The 25,816-nt window shown below is 40.7% G+C and overlaps 1 protein-coding gene across 1 annotated transcript in view; it reads left to right on the top strand.

Moving 5' to 3' along the window:
• Positions 1-25,816, top strand: part of VPS13C (vacuolar protein sorting 13 homolog C) — a 220,119-nt gene that overhangs the window by 180,899 nt on the left and 13,404 nt on the right. The window contains exons 67-82 of the mRNA XM_019504366.1: positions 69-195; positions 1,224-1,459; positions 2,563-2,710; positions 3,538-3,678; positions 5,878-5,959; positions 6,068-6,137; positions 8,327-8,438; positions 9,502-9,615; positions 11,181-11,317; positions 11,711-11,792; positions 12,267-12,380; positions 12,653-12,728; positions 13,794-13,957; positions 16,515-16,560; positions 18,051-18,174; positions 19,950-20,064. Of these exons, the coding sequence (XP_019359911.1) occupies positions 69-195; positions 1,224-1,459; positions 2,563-2,710; positions 3,538-3,678; positions 5,878-5,959; positions 6,068-6,137; positions 8,327-8,438; positions 9,502-9,615; positions 11,181-11,317; positions 11,711-11,792; positions 12,267-12,380; positions 12,653-12,728; positions 13,794-13,957; positions 16,515-16,560; positions 18,051-18,174; positions 19,950-20,064 (1,888 nt within the window). The remainder of the gene's footprint in view (positions 1-68; positions 196-1,223; positions 1,460-2,562; positions 2,711-3,537; positions 3,679-5,877; positions 5,960-6,067; positions 6,138-8,326; positions 8,439-9,501; positions 9,616-11,180; positions 11,318-11,710; positions 11,793-12,266; positions 12,381-12,652; positions 12,729-13,793; positions 13,958-16,514; positions 16,561-18,050; positions 18,175-19,949; positions 20,065-25,816) is intronic.

The raw sequence follows: 25,816 nt of genomic DNA, 5'->3' as shown, positions 1-25,816 counted from the left end.
TTTTTTTTTTTTTTTTTTTTTTTTTTTTTTTTTTTTTTTTTTTTTTTTTTTTTTTTTTTTTATTGCAGTGGACTACAGGATGCAATGCATTTAAAGCCAAAGGAGGTATGCCTGTTTGCGTGGGCTGATCCAACTGGAATAAGAAAACTAATCTGGAACTATGCACAGACTGTTGGCGAACATGATCTGCTTAAGGTATATCTTCAAAGCTTGGAGAATTTGAACCAAGCTAGAAATCAGTCCACAGTGATGCCCTGGAGTTTAGGCAGACTTTGGATATGTTATAAGCCCATGGATAATGTATAAGACCTTCCTACTTGGGCATGTGTTGCACTCTTGTGTGGGAAATGATGCAGAGATGACACTGTCATCAAAGAAAGACTTTCAATTTGCTTTTTATACAACAGTCAGTCAGCTCTAATGATGCTTTGTATGAGGAGGAGAAAGGGTAGGATTTTTGTTGTGTTAAGAGTAGAAGCTTGCACCATCAGACATGCCTCTGTAGAGGTGAGAACATGAAATGGCAAGTGAAGACGGTCATTTTATTGGAGTAGGAAGCCTGTGTACACAGAGAACATTGTTACTGTTTCTATTTTGAACTGCTAGCTGAATGTGGCACTTATATAGCAGTGGTGGTGCTACGTAAGTTAAAGCACCTTACGAAACACTTCTGTGAACTGAAAATGAGCTGCTTGTATCTTGCATGTAAACTTAGAATGCTTTAAAATAAATATGTGTGAACCTGTGATTTGGTATTGCATTAATAGTCACTCATGCTCTTGCAATGTACATCCCTGAATAGCTTTGTTCCTTCATTCAGAACTACTTTTACTATGAAAGGAATCTGGTGTGTTTTTAAATAGAATTCACTTCTAATGATTTGTCCTCTTACATATTTAAGGATCAGTATTATTTGTTGAAAAATTTCTGAACTCTCCTATTGCTGCTGAGGTTTTCATTTTATTACTCGTAATATCTGGCTGAACACAATCATTGGTTTACTTGATCTTTAGAAGAGAACTTAGATGGCCTGTAGGATGGAATGACTGTTCCATCAACTTTGCACTGAATTTGGTACAGGACAACATAAGGGACTTACTAAATTCCATTATTAAGTTCTAATTTTTCTTTTTAATTTGACTACTAAGCGTTGCAATGAATGAGAAGTAATTTGCTTATTTCCATAACCAGTTCATGTATGTCAGGTTTTTTCTCTAACACAGGATGACTGTGGCCAATTTTCTTACAACCCAAACACCCAAATACATTGGGTGTCCTTTCTGGATGGACGGCAAAGAGTATTACTTTTTACAGATGATGTTGCATTAGTTTCCAGAGCACGGCAAGCAGAGGAGATGGAGCAGCCTGATCAAGAAATAAACTTATCTCTTCATAGTCTTGGACTCTCTCTAGTCAACAATGAAAATAAACAAGAAATTTCTTACATCGGGATTACTAGGTACTAGATAGAGAAGAGAAGTATCCCTCTAAATAGATCAAATAGTCTTGTAGATGTAAAGTGTAATTCACTTCCATAGTTGTCCTTCTGAGGTGGATAATGATCTCTAGAATCTGACGTATTAGGCCATGTGTAGACTAAATGAGTGGTGTGTGTGCACGACTCTTCAAAGTGAGGGAAATGCTCTTGGACCCTTCAATGGTGTTGGTGTTTGCATGCCTTGGTGGCATATTGCATATTAATTCCAGTTTCTGTAGGAAATTCGGTGCCATAATGCACCTTAAATGACCTGGAACTCCTCCGAGGAGTTTGTTTTGCTGTCCCTGCAGCCGTGGAGCGAAGCACTGGGCTCCGTGTGGGTCAGGGGCTCTGCAGGAAGCCCTGGTGGCAGCCTGGGAATGCAGGCTGCACCCAAGAGAGGCAGGGGAAAAAAAGCGGCAAGCCTGGTTTATTTTGTTTTTTGGGGTTTTTTTAAATTTTATTTTATTTCCCCTGGAGCCTGCCTGTCTGCATGCCTGCTGGCCTGAGCTGTGTGGGGGGCAGGTGCTTCCGTCCATGACTTCAGTGCCTCCTGGGACTGCCCAAGCCGGGTGCCTGCAGGTTGGTGCTGCCTTGGGCGGTTGCTGCTACCATGAAGGGAACCACCAGCCCCCCCTGCAGCCCAGGGACCACTCTCCCTGCTGGCAGCTCACCTTCCCCTCCCCACTACCAGAGAGGCAGGTAAGTCTGTATGTGCATGGCATGGGGCTTTAATTGGCCCTAAATTGAAGAGGTGTTTTTAAACCCACCCTGCTTCAATTTAGGGCCCCATTTAGTCTGCACACACCCTTTTGTGGTGTAGGCTTTATATTTTAATTTTTCTGTGGTGCAGAGAAAGCAAAGGGAGTATGTTTCAAGAAACTTTATTTTTTCATCTTGTTTCTCCTGGACTAGTAACCCAATTTCTTTCAACTCTAAGTGCAGCTTTACTTGGTTTTAGCACTGTACCTTGAGAGACGAGACAAGCTAGATAAAATCAAAAATATGTGGTTGTATATGATTTGCATACATGGAAAAATTCTGTAACTTCTTAAATAAGTTAATTTCATTCATTTATCTTGCAGTTCTGGTGTTGTGTGGGAATTTAAACCAAAGCAGAGATGGAAACCATTTAATCAAAAGCATATTAACCTATTGGAGCAGGGCTATCAAAAATATCTTGCTAAAGCTGCTATGGAGGATCCAGGTTGGGTTAAACTAGAAAACTTTGAGGTATGGTTGTGGTTTTTCAGCATTTAAACAATTTCACTAGCAAACATTGTATAACTGTTACCTTTTGTCTTACCTTTAGAGTCTATCTAGGCAGCACATGAAAAGTTTGTATAGGAGATGCTTTTGCTCTTTATATATCTGCATAATTTTACAAGCATTTCTATCTAAGTAGCTGTCAATAAGAACTGTTCTGTAAGATTGATTTTCAGCTATTTAGTAACTGTATACTGTTTATGACCCTTCTTTCAAGAGTCGAACAGCTTTCTGAATTTTAATTATTAAATGTTTTGAGTTGTACTAATCTTGAATTCTACTTCCCTGAAATCTTTCTTGAATTACATTCTTCATGAAAGGATTAAAACGCTTCCATTTTACAGGGCACGACAATGTTGCATTCACCTTGAACTTGATGATCAGGTTCTATTTACCATGTTTTCGTGGAATCCATGGTCATAAGTAGTGACAAAACTCTGGATTTGCTGTTTAAATACAGACTCAATAGCTTTTCATTTGCTGCAGTATTATTTATAGTTCATTATTTAGACACTTGCCTAAACACAGATGTCAGCACTTTGCTAACTAGAGGCCCTTTAGTTTCTTCATTTAAGTACTGATGGATATAAAAGCAAGCTTTGTGTATGATGGCCTGCCCTATTTTGTAGAACTGTCATCTTCTAATGCACAAGAAAAATATATAGGTGGTAGGAATGGCTAACTATTTTACTTGCAACTGAATATCTGATTACCTCTAAAGGCTTGTTCAATATAAAATTTAGGAGAAAAAGGGTAACTAAGCAGAGCTTAAGTGTATACTTTTATGTTTTTAGGTGAATTTCAGTAAAATTCCAATGGAAATGCGCCTTCCAAGCAAGTGCAACATTCGGCGTAACTATTTATCAGGAATTCAAATTGAGTTCAAACAGTCTCCTCACCAAAGAAGTTTACGGGCTCAATTGAACTGGCTTCAGGTACCATCTTTCAGTTATTCTCTCTAACCTAAAGCTGAAAGGACTGTGTCTGGTGGAATTTGTTTGAAGGTGTTTAGGACCTTTCATGTATTTGTGTGAAGAAGCAATTGCACAATAAAGAATATTGTCCCTGTGGAACTAGGAATATAGTGCTTCCTGTAAACATGTGACAGTACTTGGTAGAAAACAGGGAAAGAACAAAAACTGAATTTTTTGAAGTATTCTGAAAGGAGAAGTATGGCTATTGAACTATGTCAACTACTGAATTCCACCTACAGACCTAGATTGCATATATTTTACCCACTTTTAATATTTTTTGTTCTGGAAAAGAAAGAAGCATGCAGTGGTGTTCTCTGAAGGGTACAATAGTAGAGAATAAAATATAGGGATTGGAAAAGGAAGAAAATGTGTGGTACGGCTTAAATATTTCTTAAAGGAATCTCTCTGAAAAACAAAACTCCTTGGCTATAATTTTCATAAGAAATAATTTGCTTCTTCTAAAATCTGGAATCGGAGCTGTTCCTTGGGACCACAAGTAAATGTGTTCTTATTAGTCATTTTGGGTGCCTATACACAAGCATGGAGCCTGCTCTGATGCGCTAGAATTTCAGCATGTCGGAGCAGACTCGATTTAACCGAGTCCCTCAATGTGGTAATTACCATGCTCCAGCAGCCTCCTGTGTTTTGTGTATTGGCATTCCTGCACTTAAAAATGGTGGGGACGGGGGGACGGGTTGCATGAAGTAAAGCTTGTCAAATGAGCTCTGGTTCAAGCACCCCCACAACCATTTTACATGTGGGGACGCCGATGCAGTAGATGTGGTGGGATTTGAATTGGAGTGGCTCTCGAAGCCATTCTAATTGAAGTGCTGTCCCCCCTCCCCTCCCAAGCACATTTAAAAGTCCCCTTTATTTCCAGAATTGCATGTAAAATCTTAAACAACTGAAAAGTCTGTCCTTTACTTGGTTCATTATAATTTCGCAGACTGACTGACTGCAGTGATTATGATGTTAGTCATTTATAGTGGAGTGCTCTGTTACTGGGAAGCGTATGAGTATGGTTGCTTTGGAGAAAGAGGGGTTGCAGTTTAGGTTAGGTTTTCATTTTTTTTCTTTAGTCAGTCAGGCACTCTAATCATAACAGTGTATATAGGTATTCCTGTACCTGTAGGAATTAGGTAAACCCCTGGTTTGCGGACAGGACAATATTTTGATTTGGTCTTACAGATTCTGAAGTAAAGAGATGTCACTAATAGGGGAATCTTGCAAAATGTGGCTCTTCATGGATGCATGCGTGTGGAAATAGGAGGTTGGGGGTGAGGAGGGCATGGAAGAGAGCATTTCTTTCCCCTACCTTCCTTTCCCCAAATACTAAGTAAACCCTTATTTAGGTACGATTTTTGAGGTTCTGTTTCTAATCAGAGCAGTTATTCTGATCAACTAACCTATGCACTAGATCAGGGGTTTCTAACCTTTTTTTAAAGGAGTGTACCCCTTCTGGAGTGTACCTCCTTCCAGACTGGGGGTGGGGGGGTGCTGACAGCCAGCCAGACATGAAGCTGGTGGCCCGCAGTGGTGGCATGGAGTGGTGAATGGCAGCAACGGGGAGTGGAGAAGCGGTGTGTGGCAGTGGCGCAGAGTGGTGAATGGCAGTAGCAGGGGGTGGAGAGCATGCACGTGGCAGCTGCCACTGCCATTCACCGCTTCACGCCGCCACCACGTGTCTGGCTGCACCCCCCCACCCCCCCAGGGCTGTCTCAAGTACCCCCAGGGGTATGTATGTCCCCAGTTGACAACCCCTGCACTAGATGAATGATTCTCAATCTCTTAGCTTCCAGGCATGCCTTCCATAACTTCTAAATTGCTCCAGTTCTAAAAATAATTTTATTTAGTACAGTGCTTACCCCCTCATGTAGGGGCCAGGCATGGATTAGCATGTGCCCATCTCCTTGTACCCCGTGGCACCCTGAAAAGGTTCTGGCAGCACCCTGGTTGAAAGCATCTTGCAGATCCTGGTTGAGAATCACTGTGCTAGCTAATAACATGGCTTCAGATTTTAATACAAAGAGAAAATAACAGATTAAAAAAGGAATTCTTTCTAATTATTTAAAAACCCAAGTTTCTGACAGTGTTTTAAATCTGGAAATATTACTTCACCTTTTACCAAAACACTACTCCATTCTTGTGAATGTGTTCCAGGTTGATAACCAGTTACCAGGTTCAATGTTTCCTGTTGCTTTTCACCCTGTGGCCCCTCCCAAGTCAATTGCCTTAGATTCAGGTAAATAAAGATTGGAAAATTTAACTACATTGTTACTACATAAAACATTTGTATTTAACCACAGAATGGAATGTACTAATTGCTTTGTACTTTTTTTTTTCTTGTCAGAGCCAAAGCCCTTCATTGATATCAGTATCATTACCAGATTCAATGAGTACAGTAAAGTACTCCAGTTCAAGTAAGTAAATGTAATGCCTATGGAGTTAATACCTCTGAATAACCTTAGATTTAGTTAAAGACCTTATGTTTCAAAGCTAGCATTAAAACAAGCCCAGTTTTGATACTGAACTTTGAGGGTAAGTCAGTTTGGTTTCTGGGTGGTTTTTTTTTTTGTTGTTTTTTTTGTTTTGTTTTGTGTTAAAGCATCTTTAGAGGATATTTCTATCATAAATTGATTTTTTTCCTCAGAAGCTGTCTTGTCTAGTTACCCAGGTAAGCAAAATGAGGTCATTTAGGATACTTCCATGTGTGCTCCGGGGCTGGGAGGAGGTGCACATTAACTAGAGCGGTTCTCAGGAGCTACTCAAATTAAAATGCCTGCAGCATCTTGTGTATTCAGTGTCCCTGTGTTTCAAAATGGCAATGGGAGCACTTTTAACTAAAGCTTGTTTGACTAACTTTAGTTAAAGCACCCCTGCTGCCATCTTGAAACCGGGGGATGCTGAATGTGTGAGATGCTGGATTAGATTAGATGTTCTGATTAGAGTGCTCCAGCAGCAGACTGGATTTTAATTTAATCTGAATGCATTGGAGCATGTGTAAAAATTCCCTTAATGATAGCATGTACTTCAGCTACAGTAGTAGCCATTAGGGGTGTGCAAAACAGGCTGTATTCGTTTCAGATTCGGCCCAAATCGGGAACTGTGATTCAGTTGGTTGGTTCGGATCACTGTCCTTGATTTCGATTTGGCCAAATCTCAATCTGCAGATTCGATGCTGATTCAGAGAATCAGTGATTTGGCTATAGACACAGCGTTAAATATTTTTTACATACCTCAAGCTGCCAGACGCAGCTCGTGAACGCTGTGATGGTGGGCGGATGGAGCGTCCCATAGGAGCATGGCAGGGCCCCCCACGTGCTCGGTGATGAACCCGAAAGAGGACCAGAAGTACTCTGGGTCCACTGCCGAGTGTGCAGGGGGAGCCCCCCCGAGCTCTGCAGTTGGCTGTGAGGGGACCCTGGGTGCCCCCCTAGACCCAGAAGGCACCTGTCGCTGGGTGGGGGGACCCTCCTGCATGCTCCTTGGCAGACCTGGAAGTGGACCAGAAGTGCACGTGATTCACTTCTGGGTCTGCTGCCAAGTGTGCTGGGGACCCCCCTGTATTTCTGTGGGATGCTCCATCTGCCCCACTGTCTCAGCAGTCACAAGCCATCTTGTACCTTCAGGTATGTAGAAAAAACATTTAAAGCTTGTGTCTGTCCAAATTGTCAAATCTCTCTGAATCAATTCAAAGGGTTCTGATTCAACTAGGAGAACTTAAAGGATCTCCTGATTCAATTTGGATTCAGAGATTCAGGCGCTGAGTCTCTGCCAAATCGTATCAGCAACCGAAGCTTCACACAGCCCTAATAGCTACCTCCCTTGGTAAGCGGAGCTGACAAGTATGTCTGTTGTCCTAACAATGCAGATTACTTCTCCAGACTTGAGCTGTGTTTATTTCAGAAGGTATGTTGCATTGTGCATAGTGCACTAATTGCTTAAAACTAAGTTATGAACTGTTGGCTTCAAGAGAAATAGCTTTATTTTGTCTTTGATTTACTATATTTCTTCAAATCTAAGTTAACCATTTAAGACACGCTTCCAGTAATTTAGATTCTGTATATGGAAAATTTTTATAAATTTTGTTTGTAGTCTTCCAGGTATAGAATCTAATTATTGGAGGGTTGTCTCTTAAATACATTTCTCCCCTGCCCCTTACAGTAGGAATGCAGTGGCTAGGGGTGTCAGGTGGTCCCCTTGCCCTCTGCCCCCTCCCACTTGACCTTCCAGCCTTCTTGCTGCCCCTGTCACCAGCTCTCCATGGCCTCTGCCCCTCCCCTACTTTGCCCTCTCCATAACCTCATTGCTCCTCTCCCGTTGCTCTCCAGACTGTACCTCTTTCCCTTCTTTTATGTCTGTGAATATAACATACTGGCTAGAGGAGGAGGAGAGAGGGTCAGAGAAGGAATCAATAATTTGCCCCTCCATAGAAATATTCTGCTTTGACATAAGTTATTAAAAACATCCCATAATGCACTACAAACCTTCCATAACAAGTCCTTAAGAATCTAGTACCAAGCATGTTGCATCTAAGACGTATGAGGCGCATGCTGTTGCTTTTTTAAATATATTTTTTCCTTTTCTCTCTCTCTCTCCCCCTTTTCAGGTATTTTATGGTTCTAATCCAGGAAATGGCATTGAAAATTGATCAAGGTTTTCTAGGAGCAGTTGTTGAGCTGTTCACACCATCCACAGACCCAGAAACTGAAAGGCAAAGGGTACTGTAGACTTCTAAAAAATGTATTTATTACCTAGTTAATACTGTATTTTGAAGACCAGATTTTAAGCAAATTTCAGAAAAATCATCAAATCTGTAACTGTACCAGAGCACTCAACGTTAGTTGAGGGTTGGGGAGAGATGAATATTTGTTTTTTGTGTGTTGGGGTTTTTTCTTAGTTAATTAAAATAAATTATATGCATATACTAACCTTTATTAATTAGAATGTATTATAATTATAACTGTAGAGAGTCCTCAATATTCTCTTAAGTTTAGAGTTGGGAGTTCTAGCATTAGGTTTGAGGAACTTGGGTAACAGGGGTATGCGTGTTGTTATTGGACTGCTTGTTTGTGCTGTGCCTAATTACCACATTAAACTCATGGGCAGTTTTGAAGCAGAATGAATGGAAGAATTTCTTAGCTCTAATGGAAAAAGAATACCTAGTTAGGCAGGCCTCCAACTGAACATGAAGAATAGATGGGAGGATAAATGACTTTTATAGAATCTGTACCTCTTCAGAAGGAGCAAAATCCAACCTAATCAGCTCAGGAAGGAAGATGAAATCCTTTGGTTTACTCTGTATATTTTTTTTGTCTCCCAGATAAAATTGAAAGTCCTGTCTAATTTAGGGGAGTAGCCCTGAAATTTTAAAGGGAAGAGCACTTCAAATAAATGTTGGCCATATTTGGTACCTCATTTCTGAAAGCAGAGTTAGAACAATAGTAATCTACAAGAAATTTTAAGCATGATGAAATCAAATTTGACAATTTACACTTCTGTCAAAATAAAACTTATGTTTTGCCAGAGAAACTGTATCACAGAATTATCTAGAAGGTATTGATTATTTCCATTGGATAGAAGAAGCAATTAGCATAGCTATCAAAATTTTAATGCGACAAACGCTTCCTGATTTGGAGGACTTGGCTGTGCTATAACCATTTTGAGCAGCTACTGATTTTGCTTTTATCAAAGCAGTCTTTTCCTGTTTCAGTTTAGATAAAAGCCAAGGAAATGAGTGTTGGCTTTATTTTGGGTTTTTCAATAATTCCGTACACTTTACAGACTAAATTAATCCAGAAAGATGTGGATGCTCTTAATGCTGAATTAATGGAATCTTCTCTATCTGACATGTCGGCCCTCAGCTTCTTTGAGCATTTTCATATATCTCCAATTAAGGTATGTGTAGGGGTGGGGAAGAGATGAATATTGTTTTGTCTTAAGTTCTTAATTATAATGCATTATGCCTGACATTTGGTTTAACTAAATACTTAAATGAACAGTAATACAGCCCTTCATGCTGGTCTTCATTGCTTGTACGACACTAGATCTAGTCCATGGACGGGCAATGATTTTGGGCAGAGGGCTGCTTACTGAGTTTTGGTAAGCCATCGAGGGCTACATGACAAGCAGCCCAGGGCAGATGCATCTTAATTTTCTAAATTTTTTAGGGGCCCCACAGGCTGGATAGAATGGCCTGGTGGGCCGCATCTGGCCCCTGGGCTGTGTTTTGCCCACCCCTGGCCTAGTCAAATACCTTATTATCAAGTAGAAAAGTTTCTTGCTTAAGTTGGAATTCATCATAAAATATATCTGTTTTGTTTGATCTACACTTAGTAAAAATTGGTTCCTAAATATCAGGGTATAACGAATGGATGTCTAAGCAAGGAAGTGTATAAAGTATATAGTCTCTTGTTATATAAATAGGGAAGAGGTTAACTTTTAAAAAGTAATACTGTTAATCAAGATTTTCATGTCAAGGATGTAAACAGTTTTCATTTTTTTCTTTACCAGTGTTTTGTTCCTTTTGGAGTAGAACTATGGTATTCTAATTCTGAATTTGGCTGTAGTACTCTCTCTGCAGTGATTTGACTGATGAAGCAACACTTTTCTTTAAATTACCTGCTTGCTTTCTCTTAAGTAGAGCTTTTTATGAAATAGGTCATAGATCTTTATGTAGCTCAGAGATGGTTACAATTTTTCTAGCCCTATTAAATGTATTTTAGGGATTTAAAGATGCTGTCAATAAGTTTGAGAGAAGGGCAATACAGCCTTCTGTTTAATTCATTTGAGTGGTCCCATTATTTAAAAAAATAAAATAGATGGAGGCATGGTTCAGAAACTAGTTGAAGTGATAAGATTGGGAAGAAAGAACTTTAATATGCAAAGACTATGAGAAGCTTCAAAATTGACTTCACCTGCTGTATATTCCCAGTCATGGAATACACTGGTTATTATGAGTGAACTAAAGGTGTTCTTACCTTACATCCAAGTTGGGAAATAAAATGTAGATGTGCTTTGCAAAGAGCTAGGGAAATAGTTATCTGAAGAGACCCAGAGCTTAAAGTGCTAAACGCAAATGCTATAGAATCTCTGCAGTTCAACTGAAAACAATGTTTAATGATCTGTAATAGTAATAGTTGAAAGAAGCTGTTTTTCACTAATACTAAATTTCTGTCAGTAGCTGGGTTTGTCACAGTTGTTTTGGCTTACTGTCTTACTAACTGATGGATATAGTTGTAACTTAAGAAGCATTAGAACTATCCAGCAGTTCTTTGAATGAAGACACTTAATTTAAGGAGGTCTGTGTACAAGGAGGAATACAAATGTTGTTGGAGAAATTCTATTATTAGCCTTTTAAGTATATTCCACAGTAACTGTTCAAGTAACTAATTCTTATATTTGACTTGAACGTTAGATTTAACACACTGAATATTTTGCTCTTAAATGTTTCTGTCTTGTAGCTGCATCTGAGTCTGTCTCTGGGCTCAGGGGGAGAAACGTCAGACAGGGACAAAGAAATGATCACTATCCATTCTGTCAACTTGCTGTTGAAAAGTATTGGGGCTACTCTGACGGATGTGGATGATCTTATATTTAAGTAAGCCAATAATGCTGGTTTATAAATGTTATCCTTGCATTCTGCCCATTATTTGATAGCAAGTACAGCATAATTGTTTTAGGAAGAATGTAATTGACTTGCAGGACACAAATGAATGTGATATTTGGAGGCCTTTTGTTTTAAAGGAATGAATAATGTCCTGAGCTTAAGAAAAAAGGATGGTAAATGGGAAGAGGGCTATCAAATGGTTTTTGGTAGAACTTTTGATACTATTATGCAGCCTAATACTGTCTTTGGTACTTCATTTGCATTTTTGTTATAATTTGAATATAAAAAGGGGTGGGGGGGGGGTTGCCCAGAAGGTTTTATTATTTTTATCAGACAATATTGAATTTTTATCCTCTGAAACTTTGTTCTTTGCCTTCCTTTCAGACTTGCTTTCTTTGAAATTAAATATCAGTTTTACAAGAGAGATCAGCTTATGTGGAGAGTTGTTAGACATTACAGTGAACAAGTAAGTTTGTTTAAACAGGTCTTCTTTTCAAAATATATTTTTAGGTACATGTAGTCACTTAGCATTGGGGGGAAAATGGGTAAGCTTTACTTGTCTTCATACTTGAACAGATTTGTTTTGCAGATCCATTGTTAATAAGTGCATGATTTTGTGATTCAGCACTTTCACTCCTTGAAAAGGGTTTGTTTTAAGTTTCAGCTTTTTATTTTTCTACCCATGTGAAGTACAGCATTAAAGTAATAATTCATATTTTAATGGAAATATTTCTACCTACCGTGCATGTTTTGCCATAGTCCATTTGTAATGACTTAAACAGAGTTATTTAAGTGCTTCTGTGTTGAACTAGCAGTTTAACATTATCTCACTTTAAAAAAAATATTTTAAAAGTTTTTATACCTATATTTTTATTCTAACTTGGGTGATATAGGTAATAACACTTGATAGTGACCTTGTATACTTTTTGTTTTTATTTAGTTCTTGAAGCAGATGTATGTTCTTGTGCTGGGTTTAGATGTTCTGGGAAATCCTTTTGGCTTGATCAGAGGCTTGTCTGAAGGTGTTGAGGCTTTCTTTTATGAACCTTTCCAGGTAAAAGTATTATATATTTTTTCTTTATTTAGCTGGTTATTTTGATAGTAAGCTAAAGATTGATAATTTGTTTTGGGTTTCTGCAATTTTGTGAAGAATTGCGGGGATTGATATTTGCTAGTCAAAGACAACTTGTTTAAATGAGCCAGTTGTTTCCAATGTACTAAAGTTGCTAATTGATTTTTTTTGGAAGAGCATTAGCGGGTGAAGTGGTATAGTCTTTATAGTAAGTCAGTAGCATTCTTTGTTTTATAGTAATTTTCAACTTTTAGGGAGCTGTTCAAGGACCAGAAGAATTTGCTGAAGGTTTTGTGATTGGTGTAAGGAGTCTCCTTGGTCACACAGTCGGTATGTATTGTGGACTTAAACGATCACTATTTTGACAAATGAGTTTTGGGTTAACCTGTCTCTCTCCTTTTTGTACTGTGAGGTAATATCTGTTGTAGAGGTTTTTTTTCCCCCTATATTTACATGACTTATGAGGACAGGCCAAGGGAACTGGGCTTATTTAGTCTAGAGAAGAGAAGACAGAAGGGACTTAATAGCAGCCTTCAACTACCTGAAAGGTGGTTCCAAAGAGCTGAAGCTGGACTGTTCTCAGTGGTGGCAGATGACAGAACAAGGAGCAATGGTCTCGAGTTGCAGCAAAGGAAGTTTAGGTTAGATATTAGGAAAAACTTTCTCACTAGGAGGGTAGTGAAACACTGAAACAGGTTACCCAGAGAGGTTGTGGAATCTTCATCCTTGGAGGCTTTTAAGACCTGGCTAGACAAAGCTTTGGCTGGGATGATCTAGTTGGGGATCGTCCTTCTTTGAGCAGAGGGTTGGACTAGATGAGGTCCCATCCAAACCCTAATTTTCCAAATGACTTTGGAAATAAAGGCATAGGTGTTTAAATTGCCCATTTGGTCTTTTGAGAGGTTGGGTTTTTTTCAGTTTCCAGATCATTGATGTGGTTGACTTTTGAGAGCTGCTGTACTTCAAAAATAAGGAAAGGCAACAAGATACAACTCTAGAATTCATGAATCCTTCACCTTGCAGTGCTTTTATAGATGAAGCTCTAGTAGATATTAAACTCCCAGAACAATTTGGACCATTGAATAGTATATCCAAGACAGTATTGGGTTTTTTATTTTATTTTTATTAGCTTTCTTTTGTTAACTTACAATAGAATGAAACCTAAGTCTATTACAAATATTTCAGATTAACATGGTATGTCTTGAAATTCTGCTTTTAGCATGTTAATAAGTTTGAAGCTCGGTACGTCAAAAACATCTGAGTATACTTGACTGTTCTTCTGTCACATTGGCAACTATAATAAAAAGACATTTCCTTGAATTTCATAGCCTAGTGTAGTTTTCTGATTATCAAATTATAAAGGCACTGATATTTTGCTCTCTGCTTGGTGGACAGGAGGAGCAGCTGGAGTGGTATCTCGGATCACTGGTTCTGTTGGAAAAGGGCTAGCTGCTATTACTATGGACAAAGAATACCAGCAGAAGCGGAGAGAGGAGATGGGTCGTCAGCCTAAAGACTTTGGTGACAGTCTCGCCAAAGGAGGAAAAGGCCTGTTACGTGTATGAAATTCTAGTTCAACCTATGATTTAGGGTGACTACATAGTACAGTGTGAAATCTAGGACAGGCATGTAGCTTTTTTCCAGCACTCCCCAAGCTACTGCAGGCACTGGTATTACTATTTAGGTAGCTAAGAAGTCAGTGGCCTGGTAATGACCCCCTTGTTTCTTATTACGCAGGTGTTAACGCTCCCTTTTTAATAGTCATTCCACTAATCAAGTTAACCATTAGGGCAATTTTGTTGTCTGCCAAGGGCTTCCTATTTTTGATAAAGGATAGGATAACCCAATTCTACTTGACTTTTTACTGGACTATAGTATATTAAAATAGTAAGTGCTATTACTCTTAACACAAATATATTGAAGATGTAACAACTATCCTTTGTAGCTACCTCTTCTGAAATGAAGCCCATGTTAAGTCTATTTTATTTTTTTAAAAGGTAGCTTTATTGAAAACTGTAAATAACTATACAGTGGCTACAGTATATAGATGACAGAAAACTGGAAATTAATTTTGGAAGCTTAAACCTGTAGTTTCAACGTAGCGGCTGCTGCCCAATGCGTGGAGACCCGCTTCCAGCCCCTGGCTGCTTTTCACCTGCTCCACCCACCCTCAGGGGCTGCTCATCACAGTGAGTGGCCAGAGTGGATGGAAGGCAGCCGGGAGCTGGAGTCGGAGGTTCATGTGCTGGGCTGAAGCTTCTTGCGTGCCCACCCAGAGCAGTGTGGCAGGGGTGGCGGTGGCAACTGGAGGTGAGGGAGGCAGAAAGCCCTGGTGGCCCCAGCCAGTGCATAGATACAGACAGGAGGTGCTGTGGTGGTGGCTGCAGGTGCAAAAGCCCCCATGGCTGGTGGCTGCTGGGCTTCAGGCCTCCTGGCACCTCTGAGCCGGCTTCAGCAGCCGTGGGTACAACCCATCTGGGTGCCAGGGTGCCCTCTCACAGCTGCAGTGGTGTGGCCTCTATGCTGCTGCCTGGCCAGCCCCTGCTCATGCCACCAGGCTGGGCTGTCATGAAGCCACAGACAGCTGGGATGGGCCCTGCCCCTGTGGGCCAGCCCTGCCAGGCCCTTCCCAGCTGGCTGTGGCTTCATGACGGTGTCACCCAGCCTGGGTGTGGGGTGCTGGGACTAGTGTGGCCACACAGCTCCCTTGGCCATGGTTGGAGCCGCGGCTGGCTGGGACGGGCTCTGGCCCCTCTTTGCCCACCCTCATCTGCCAGCCTTTCCAGCAGCTGGTGATATTGGTGGGGCCATGCCAGCTGGCTCTGGCCATGCCCCCACCCTTGTAGTGGTAAGCGGGGTGAGGTTACCTTGACAGGAGCTGCTCCACCCAGCCAGGCAGACCATGGCTGCAGTCCCTGGAGGAAGGGGAGAATAAACCCTTTCCCTGTCCTATTAGCCTTAGGGAGCCAAGCTGGGCTGGTGTCTGGCCACAGCCCTGTCCCTCCTGTGGCTGGAGAGCAGAGGGGCAGGGCCAGCTGTGCTGGTTGCAGCAAATGGCACAGCCCAGCTGGGGGATTCTGGTTTAACTTAAACTAGGTAAGGGTCTGGGACAGAAGTTCTGTAAACGGGTTTGACCCGAATTAAATCTGCTATGTTCAACCAGGCTTATCTTAAATCAATTTCAGCTGTTTTGAAACTGGCTTATGTACACTGAACGTGCTTGCTTCGTTGCATCCTGGTATCCACGAACACTGGTGGAACCAGCACCCAGAGCAGGTTGCAGGATGGAGGGTCTGGTTGAGTGTTGGCTGGTCAGCAGGGCTGTGGCTGGGCAGGGGGGAGGGCTAAAAGTAGCATGTGCCAGGGTGGTGGGTAGGTAAAACACTGCCTTGGGACTGGGGTGAGAGGTTTGGCTTTCCCTCTCTGGGGCTGCACAAGTAACTGTACTGAAGTTCAATGCACCATTCTAACCTAGATCAATTAAGTTTGAGTACACATTAATCCCGGTCTATCTTAGAACAGGTTCTGCAATTTTTAGACTGGTCTGTGTGCATGAAGCTTCTGCTTTGTTACGGGTTTAGGTTGATTTCCAATTTGTGTGTCTTAGGCTGGGTCCAAGTGTAAGGTCTGCACTTGGGAAAACTAAGTTAGATCAGGTCACTATTTTTAATGTGATCTAACCTCCACCTAATTCCTGGCCCTCTTACCACCCACCAAATGTCTGCACTTAGCCTGAGTATTTCTAATACTTAGCTGAAAAGTTACATGGATGGTTGTTTTAATGTTAAGTTCTTGGTGCCCCTGTCCATTGTGATCAGAGTGTTTGTGATGTGAACAGAGAGGGTTATTGCTAAGAAGATGATGATAACCTGTGTGGCCAATTTTATTAGTTCCTTTCTAGTCATTCTAAGAAGTATTTGTTTGGTTATAGTGTCACCAGGAATTAATTTTTAGAAAGTAGGGAGAGGGAAGGCTTTTGAAAGCTACCTTGAACATTTCGCCTAAAATGTTAATTTTTAAAATAAAGCAAGAGAGCCATCTACTGGCTGAATAAGACTTCAGAATCCCCAGCTCTCAAGTGTGGATTTATTTGAGATTTTTTTTGGTTTGTTTCAGGGTGTTGTTGGTGGTGTAACTGGCATCATCACTAAACCTGTAGAAGGTAAGACAAATGATTATGCTACATTGATGAATGTAAATACATGCCTTTTTGGAAGGCCAATATATTTCACTGATGTGTAACTTTCTTTCTTGGTGAGAAATTGTGAACTGAACTTAATGGCACTCAAGTATAAGATGATTATTTTCAAGTAATATGCTTATTAAAGATTGTCCTTTATAAAGATACTGAGGTCTAAAGTGTTTTAGATACTCATTTGCAGAGTTCTTTTCAGCTTAAATGGAAATCCTAAGTTGTTGCTATCTTTGCAAACTATTTCAGTTGACTTTCTATGATGATTTCAACAGTGTAAAACAAACTGGGAAACTAGAGTTTATGGTAAAGAGATAATCAGCAGTATGAACTTTCAGAAATTAGAATCTTTCATCTTTGTGGGAGCTAGAGGAAGGGTTTGGGGGAAGAAGGTGAACAGCCTGAGCAGTACTTTGATACTAACTGTTCAGCATTGTTAGCAGTTTTGTCATTAGCAATGACATTGTCCTAACCATTACAATTCATTATTTGTTTTTTCTTAAGGAAACATAATTGGTTTGTTTTATGCTGAATGTTATGCTTGTCTTTGGTCATGAGCAAACATGCGTTTCAGCCACTTCAAAAGAGGAGGAGGAGCTGCTGCTTGGGAGCATAAATCAGCTCTTAAGTTCCATCTTTTTTTATCTTCGTGATACTTTAGTGATACAGGCTAGCTGAATCACCCCAACTTTGACCCTGAATGAAGCAGGGGTAGTTGCAGACCTTTTGCCAGGTCTGCATGTCTGCAGAGTCATGCAGATAAAGCAGTTGTTTGCAACTCTTACCTTCAGATATAGATATAGTTGCTATCTGTCTACCCTTTTACTTTAAGGTTACTGCTTAATCAGTGTGATGGATAGTACAAGAAGAATGTTGTACAATTATCCCTGATCTCCTAATATTTAGCATATTAACAGTTTAAATATTAGTAAATTGCAATATTTTTTCGCCTAACTTGTTGGTCTCTGATAAATTAACTGAATTGCAGTTTGTGGTTCTTTTCTTACTAATCCATTGTCACATGTACTCAAGACTTTAGGAACTAAATTTTGACCTTAGTTAGGCCCGTGTAACTACAAAAGTTTCAGATGCCACTTTTTTTTCCAGTCGTACCTATGGAAGAATTGCATTGTCATATGAGAAATGCTAGTGCAACTAGATCTAAGAACTTAATATTTTAGTCAAGTGTTGGTCATATAAAGAACTGGAATTATGTTTGTTATCCCAGCTGCATAGATTATTGAGGTGTAAAATGTATTCTGAGCAGTAATATCACAGGCAGGGTGTGCTCTGAGGCAAGTTCCATTTTATCAGTCCTTTTTTTGAGTTGAGTTGCACGTAGTCATCTAGCTAAAAATGTTTTGAGTTCCAGTTTAATATTTAAAAGAGTATGTGGTTGAATTATTAAATTTAGATCTTCAGGTATGTAATACAGTACTATTTTTTTTTCCTTTCTGAAGGAGCTAAAAAAGAAGGTGCAGCTGGATTCTTTAAAGGAATTGGGAAGGGGCTTGTTGGTGTTGTGGCTCGTCCAACAGGTGGCATCATAGATATGGCAAGCAGTACCTTTCAGGGAATCCAAAGGTAAAATAGTAAAGAAGAAAATAAGGGTTTGCTGGCTTAATCTTACACTGAACCATGTGTTTTAGGGAAATCCAGTAATAACATGCTTGTTAGCCATTTAACATGATTCAAATACTAGATGCATTAGGATGTTTGCAGTACTTACAGGCTACTTGCCTAAGAATGTGCCAAAGTATGGTTGAAGGAATAATGCTATAACTTCAGGATGGATACTGTCTAATAATTAAGGGTGTGGACAGGTGCTTATTTGTGGTGCTACAAAGGGTCTCACTACTTCGTAGCAATAGAAAAATGTAGCATTGTTGGGCCTACAGACGTTTCAGCCCTCTGGCTAGAAAGTTGCCTCAAAGGTGAACTGTCCAGCCAGGAGGCAATAGGGAACTGTTCCTTTGGCCCTACCCACCTTGATGGTAGAGGGGCTGTCTCAGATGTCACATAGGCATCAGCTGGGGACAGCTCCCCAAGACTTAAGGGAGAGATGGGGCATGTTCTTCTTGCCCCTGATAGCCCTGTTGGTGAACTGAGGTTGTGCCTGAGGGGGGAGGTAGGGCATGCTCCCTGACCTATCCATACACAGGGGAAAAGAAATCCCTTTTTTCAGTGCCATCTTTCCCCTATCCCTAACTGTAGGAAGGCTTGGGTCTGTGACTGCAGCTGTGGCCCCAGGACTGGAATCAGTCTCAGGGCAACAACCTGGGCTGTCGAGCACAACTGCAACCACCCATGGAGGGGAGGGGAGGGGAGGGGATATGCTCTCTGCCACACTGCCCCTTCAGGCAAATCCCATGAAGGCAGTGGCAGCCAGAAGAACAGGTGTGGAAGTGTGGGAATTGTGACTTCTTTTTTCTTGGGCTTGTGTGGCAGGGAACAACTGTTATAGCTTCTCCCTGCAGGAACTGGTGATGTTCCTTCACTTTCTGTGGCACGGGTGGCAGCTCTTGTTAAGGAACACATTTACACGTAGCGCTACAAAGTGCAGCCCAACTGAGAAGCTCCTCTTTGAAAATACCAGTATTGTGGCACTTTTGGCATCTTCAGTATTATGAACAACCTGAAGAGCTGTACGCTTCATTTTTGTAGCCCTACAAAGGTGTACTTCATGCTACAAATGTAATGACTGTCCATGGCTTCACTGTACTCCATACTGTTTATGGAGACTATAAACTTTTTCCAAGCAAAAACTAAACAATAATGAAAATGGTGCTTCATGTTTATCAATTAAAATCTACACTTAAAAAAAAGCATAATGTTGAAGCTTCCCTTTGGGTCTGTTTGTCTGCTCCTGAATGCAGAGGTGCACTTGTTTAACTCTTTTTTGTAATAATTCCACCACTGCTGTATCAGAGATGAAGCGTGGGGTTTTTCCTCCAGAAATGCCTGATTTGATTTAACAGTGCAAGGTAGGACTTGCTGTCACTAGAACTTTGGAAACTGCTACTAAAAGCTGTGACTGTAAACTACAGAAGTCAATAGCTGTCTAATACTAGGAAGAACTGTCTCCCATAAGCATGGTCTTTCATAATTTGTCTGTTTGACTCATGTACTATGGCAGCTTTTGTTGACTGCTGTGAGATCTGTTATATTGTATCATTCATGGAGTCTGAATGAGGAAAAGCAGGTTGTGTGTGCTGAAGGGCTAAATTTTAAGGAAATGGAACATCTGTTTTAAATAAGCTATTGTATTACTAGAAGCAGAAAGGAATGTAAGTAATGAACAATTGCAGTACAAAGAAACCTGTAGTAGTTCTGAACATGTTTGAATTGTTCTCTGACAGAGTGGCAGAGTCGACTGAAGAAGTGTCTAATCTCCGGCCCCCACGTCTCATTCATGAAGATGGCATCATTCGTCCATATGACAGGGGTGAAGCGGAAGGTTATGATCTGTTTGAGGTATGAATTGCACCAGTTTCAACAGAGGCTAAATTATATAACTTGTAATACAGGATAGTATAAACAAGGGGGTTACTTTTCAAGCAGGTGCACGTGTTCATGGAAGATGATAAATTAAGCAATCCAGCATTGTTCAATGCAGGCTTGTCTAAAATATATGGTATATAGAAAATACTACACAACCTTTTAAATTTTTGCTTTATACTCACTAGTTGCTCATCTGTTCATTTTCTGTTACATTGGAGCATGACCCTTACTTAAAAATTAAGTGAACTTAGTAGGTTTGTGAGGTAATTTGTGCAGAAAATATTTGGGGGTATTTTGTTACTTGTAATTATCAAAAACAAACCAACCTAGATTCACAAGCAAGGCACTGTTACAATATAAATCTTGTAAAACATTATTCTATGTAATTATTTGACCGACTTAATGTCAACAATAACATTTCTAATTCTCATTAATGATGTCAGTATCTGAAGAATAATGAACTAATATATGGACCAGCAGTAACATCTCCCATTTTATAGCAAACCTCTATAATGAGGATCCGGAAGCTCACTTTTAGTGAACTAGTAGGAGTTCGCTAAAAGTAGCCTTTTCTCATATTTATCTGTTGATCTTTACGTGGTTTTCAATGGTAACAGACCCACAGTTATAGAAGGCATATGATCTTGTAATCTGCTTTCACACCATGACATTAGATGTGGATAATATTCATGATGAATTTTTTTTGTCTTTTTTTTTCTCTTAAATACTCAAATTTGAATCTAGTCAATTTTGGGTGAACGTGAAAAGAAGGAAACAGAACATTTTAAGAACACACTAGCTAAGATTTATCTGTAATTGGTCTTATATTAAAAATCAGATTTGATTTTTTGATAACTGATTTGAAATGCCTGTTTTCAAAAGTGACAACTGAAGCTAGCATCCTTATTACTAGCTATTGCATTTATCTCCTCTAGATATCAACTACCACTCATGATCCCCTTCCATATTTCTAACTTTTCCTCTTTTTTTTTCTCTCCTTGCATACGCAGCAAGAACTGGAATAATGGAGTAAACATTTTCCATATTTCTTCCTGATTTCCTTCATGGTCTTTCTCTTTTGATCTGCTTTTTAACTACTTAAACTAAGGATGTGATTCTGTTTAAAAAACAAAAAAACAAACAAACAAACAAAAAAAAACAAAACAAAAAAAAAACAAAACCATAATTCATTGACTTCTGTTTAAGACTTGCATGTAGAGACCTAAACAGTATTTAAGTTTCATGATTCAAAACAAGAAATTGCACAGCTGTGTAAACAGTTCCCTTGTAAGAATGGTCAATAAGGAAGGTGATTAACATAGGAAAATTTTATTTTCATTCTTTCTAATGTGGAGGTAAGAACTGAAGTGTTTCAGTGAACTCGGGTGGGATCACTTTTAACAAAAAAACATGGTCTCTTAGGCAATCATTCACTCAGTTGCTAGTCAGAATATTTTGGGGATGAGGGGGTTGGTATATGACTCTTAAGCATTTGAAATAAAATGTGTGGCTACTAATGTAGAATAAAATTTTCTTCTGTTTATAAAACTGTTTACTTGTAACTTTGCATCAATTACATAAAACTAAATATGTTGAATAAAATGTTTGTATTCATGGCTTAAATAATCTGTCATAGGTCTCCCTCTTACACATCTGACTGGCTGCCATGATTCCATTTGATTTATTTAAAGAAGGATTGAAAAACATTATATGAATCTTAAACAGCAGTGTGCTCAGTTGACACCTCTCCTACCCCACTGATGTACCTCTTCTTTCCTTATTATGCAGTGTATTATTTAATGCTTTGTCTGTAAATACCAGCCAGTTTTAAATTGAGTGAAGTTGTAATTCTCTTTTAGATTAGCAGTTTGACATTATGAAAATGAAGTCATCAAACCCACAGGCAACAAATCACTAGTTCCAGTAGGGTACTGATGGCTGGCCAAGCAGGGCCTGAGCCCTGGGCTCTGCCCAGGACAGAGGGGCGCTGGAATGGAGCCAAGAGACATCTCACCCCTGTCCCCCTGTGACTCCTGGCTCTAGCTGTGTGTAGAGCAGAGAAGCAGGGACTCTTCACTGCTTATGGGGGAGATGTCACCTCCTCATAGCCCCTAAGAACTGGTGTTTTTAATGGCAACTTGACACACATTGGCATCCAAAAAAAAAATGTGAACTCTTCCTAGCAACGGCAAAGTTCTGAACACTACAAAATGCATTGCTGCCATCCAGGGCACTGTACTGGGCAGTTGTACCTCTGATTTAGTCCAAGGTTTTATTTTGTTTTTTACATGCTGTTCCATATTAAGGTAATTAAACTGACCTGACATTTGTCCAAATCCTTAAGAAGAATTAGTACTCAAAACAACCTTTGGGCTTATATCATGGCACTTGAATGCATCTTGATTGGCTAATATTTAAAATGGCTTGTTTTTCCCTGTCTCCCCTCAAATTGTTAACATTTAGGTAGTTTTATAATGACGCTAAAGTATTGACAAGAACGTTAATGTATCTGTATTAAGTTGCTTTGATTTTAAGTAGAAATGCAAGTTCTAGGGTGGATATTATTCAGCAGTTGAAATATTTTTCAGTGCATTGTTGTGTTCCCTGGCCTGTTACACGAAAAAGGGAAAAAGTAGTGCACACTGAAAACAGGCTGCTGTGTTGTGCATAAATACAGCACTTCTGGGCTAGGGACAGACGTTCAAAAAGCCTGAGCCTGAATTGATTCAACCTTCGCAGGTTAGTGCAACCTGCAAAGCTTGAACTGATTTGGAGGTGGTTAGATACTCCCTTTTCATTCTAGAAATGCAGGCACATGCCTGCAGTGGCTCAGGCTAGAAGCTGGGGGGCACTAGAGTAGCTCTCCCTTCCCTTGCACAGGGATGAGCTGAGGGGGGCGGTATGGCAAGGCTCCAGCAGGAAGCTCTGATTATTTCTCCCCCTCCTAAGCATCTCTGCAGAGAATGTTTATTGCCCCTAACTCGGTGTTTATCAGCTTATTAAGAAAACAAAGCCTCTCTCCAAGCTCTTCTTAAATAGCTTTTCCAAGGAAGGACATTACGCTACCTGTTGATTAGCTCCAAAAGGTCTGTCTGACCTTGTAGTCTCCCACAGCACCGACTGTAGCCAGCATGTGGTCTGCTAGCTAATGCTGATGCCTCTGTGTAAGGCAGAGGGGCGGTGGGAATAACCCCTGCTTAGCAGGCGGAAGCCAGGCAGATACTCTGTGCCTGCAGGTCTCTGCCAGAGCTCCAGCCAGGGATCAGAGGGGAGGGGCCAGCCCTACTGTGGAGCAGAAAGCCCCACCCAGCCCAGAAAGCGTGCCTGGATGCTGGGAGAGGCTAGTTTATCTTAAACCAGCAAGGGGTCTGAGACAGACATTGCCTAAGCCGGTTTGAGCCAAATCAGTTAAGTCTGATCCTACATTCAAGCAGGCTTATCTCAAACTGGTTTCAGCTATTTTCAAACTGCTTTATGTGCATTGAACATCTGTTCTGTTACAGGTTTAAACCAGTTTCTAATCACTTAAATCAGCTTATGTGTAATGTCTGTCCCTAGCCCTACAGTTTCCTAAATCTAAGTTGTGTGGATTAAAATGTAAAAAAAACCCAAAACTTTTCTACACTTAATTTTCGCCACTGAATCTTCTTTCTGTGAAAATTCATGTACTCGCAGGCCATGGACAGATGTTACATTTGTAACACTAAATATACCTTCGGTGCTAGAAAAAGCATGAATAACCAGTTGAGCTGTTTGTAGTGGTACAAAAAGGGTGCAAGTGCTATAAAACAGTACTGCTTTTTCAAAAAGGAAGTTCCTTGTAGGGTTACAAACCTGTATATAATGCCTTCATAGTTGATTGTAGCAGTATAGGGATCTCTTGCACCTCCAGAATTGCATAATCTCCTGCTTTCCTTCTGTCCCCCTCACCACCTCTCACAATTGGGAAGGAGGGAGGGAGAGTGCCAGCAGTGAGGTTTGTAGATTCATAGATGCTAGAGTCGGAAGGGACCTCAACAGATCGAGTCCAACCCCCTGCACTGGGCAAGAAAGAGTGTTGGGGTCAGATGATCCCAGCCAGATGCCTATCTAGCCTTCCCTTAAAGACCCCCAAGGTAGGGGAGAGCACCACCTCCCTCAAAAGCCCGTTCCAAATTTTGGCCACCCTTACCAGGAAGTTTTTCCTGATATCTAGCCTAAATCTGCTCTCTGTCAGTTTGTGACCATTGTTCCTTGTTACCCCAAGGTAACAAGGTGAACAGCACATCTCTGATACCTTGCTGCATCCCCCTAATGAATTTGTAGGTGGACACAAGATCACCTCTCAGCCTTTTCTTGTGGAGGCTGAAGAGGTCAGGGTCCCTCAGTCTCTCCTCATAAGGCTTGTCCTGTAGGCCTATAATTATACAAGTGGCCCTCCTCTGGACCCTCTTGAGTCTGTCAACATCTTTCTTGAAGTACATTGCCCAAAACCGAACGCGGTACTCCAACTGCAGTCTGACCAATGCCACATAGAGGGGAAGTATCACCTCCTTGGTTCTGTTTGTCATGCATCTGCTGATGCATGATAGTGTGGTTAGCTTTGCTGATGATTTCATCACTCTGACTCATGTTCATCTTGGAGTCCACTATGACTCCAAGATCCCTTTCTGCTTCTGTGCTGCTGACAGGGTCACTTCCCAGCCAGTAGGTATGCTGGTTATTTTTGCACCCTTGGTGCAGCACTCTGCACTTGTCCTTGTTTTACTGCATCGTATTGTGTACTGCCAATTTTTCCAACCTGTTCAGGTCTGCCTGCAATTGTTCCCTACCCTCTGGAGTGTGCACTTCACGCCACAATTTAGTATCATCCACAAACTTGGACAGAGTACACTTCACACCCACATCCAAGTCACTGATGAAGATATTGAAGAGTACGTGTCCAAGGACAGAACCCTGCGGGACCCCACTACCCACCTCCTTCCATGTCAATACCGACCCGTCTCCACTCTTTGGGTGTGACTGCTAAGTCAATTTGCCACCCACCGGACCATGTAAACATCTATGTCACAGCCTCTTAATTTATTTATGAGAATGGGATGAGATACCACATTGAAGGCCTTGCTAAAATCCAAGAAAATGACATCCACCTCTATTCCTGTGTCTAAGCATTTTGTGACCCTGTCATAAAACGAAACCAGATTGGTCAGGCATGATCTACCTGCTACGAATCCATGCTGGTTTGCTTGCTGCATTATTTTTTCCCTTTGGATTCCCACAAATCAGATGTTTCATAATCTTTTCAAAGACCTTCCCAAGGATGGAGGTGAGACTGACTGGCCTATAACTGCTTGGATCCTCCTTCCTTCCCTTCTTGAAAATAGGGACCACGTTGGCCCTTTTCCAGTCCTCTGGGATTGCTATGCTTCTGCTATGACATTGGCCAATTCCTTCAGTACTCTTGGATGCAGCTTATCTGGGCCTACTGACTTGAACACATCCAGTCCATCCAAGTGACTCTGCACCAAGTCAGCATCCACAGTTGATAGGCTGGTGTCCCTCTGCCCATCTGAGAACCCACTAGGAGACTTATCTTGAGTCCTGTTCAGGAACATCGAGGCAAAAAACTCATTGAAGAGCTCAGCCTTGTCCCCCCTGTCTTGTCACTAATTGCTCCTTCTTGTTCAATAGGGGTCCTATGCTGCCCTGAGCCTTCCTTTTACTCCCTGCATAGCTAAAAAAAAAA

The sequence above is a fragment of the Gavialis gangeticus genome, unplaced genomic scaffold (assembly GCF_001723915.1).
Source record: "Gavialis gangeticus isolate Ggan-Ray unplaced genomic scaffold, GavGan_comp1, whole genome shotgun sequence".
NCBI classification, from domain to species: Eukaryota; Metazoa; Chordata; order Crocodylia; family Gavialidae; genus Gavialis; species Gavialis gangeticus.
This window is presented reverse-complemented; position numbering and strand designations above follow the sequence as displayed.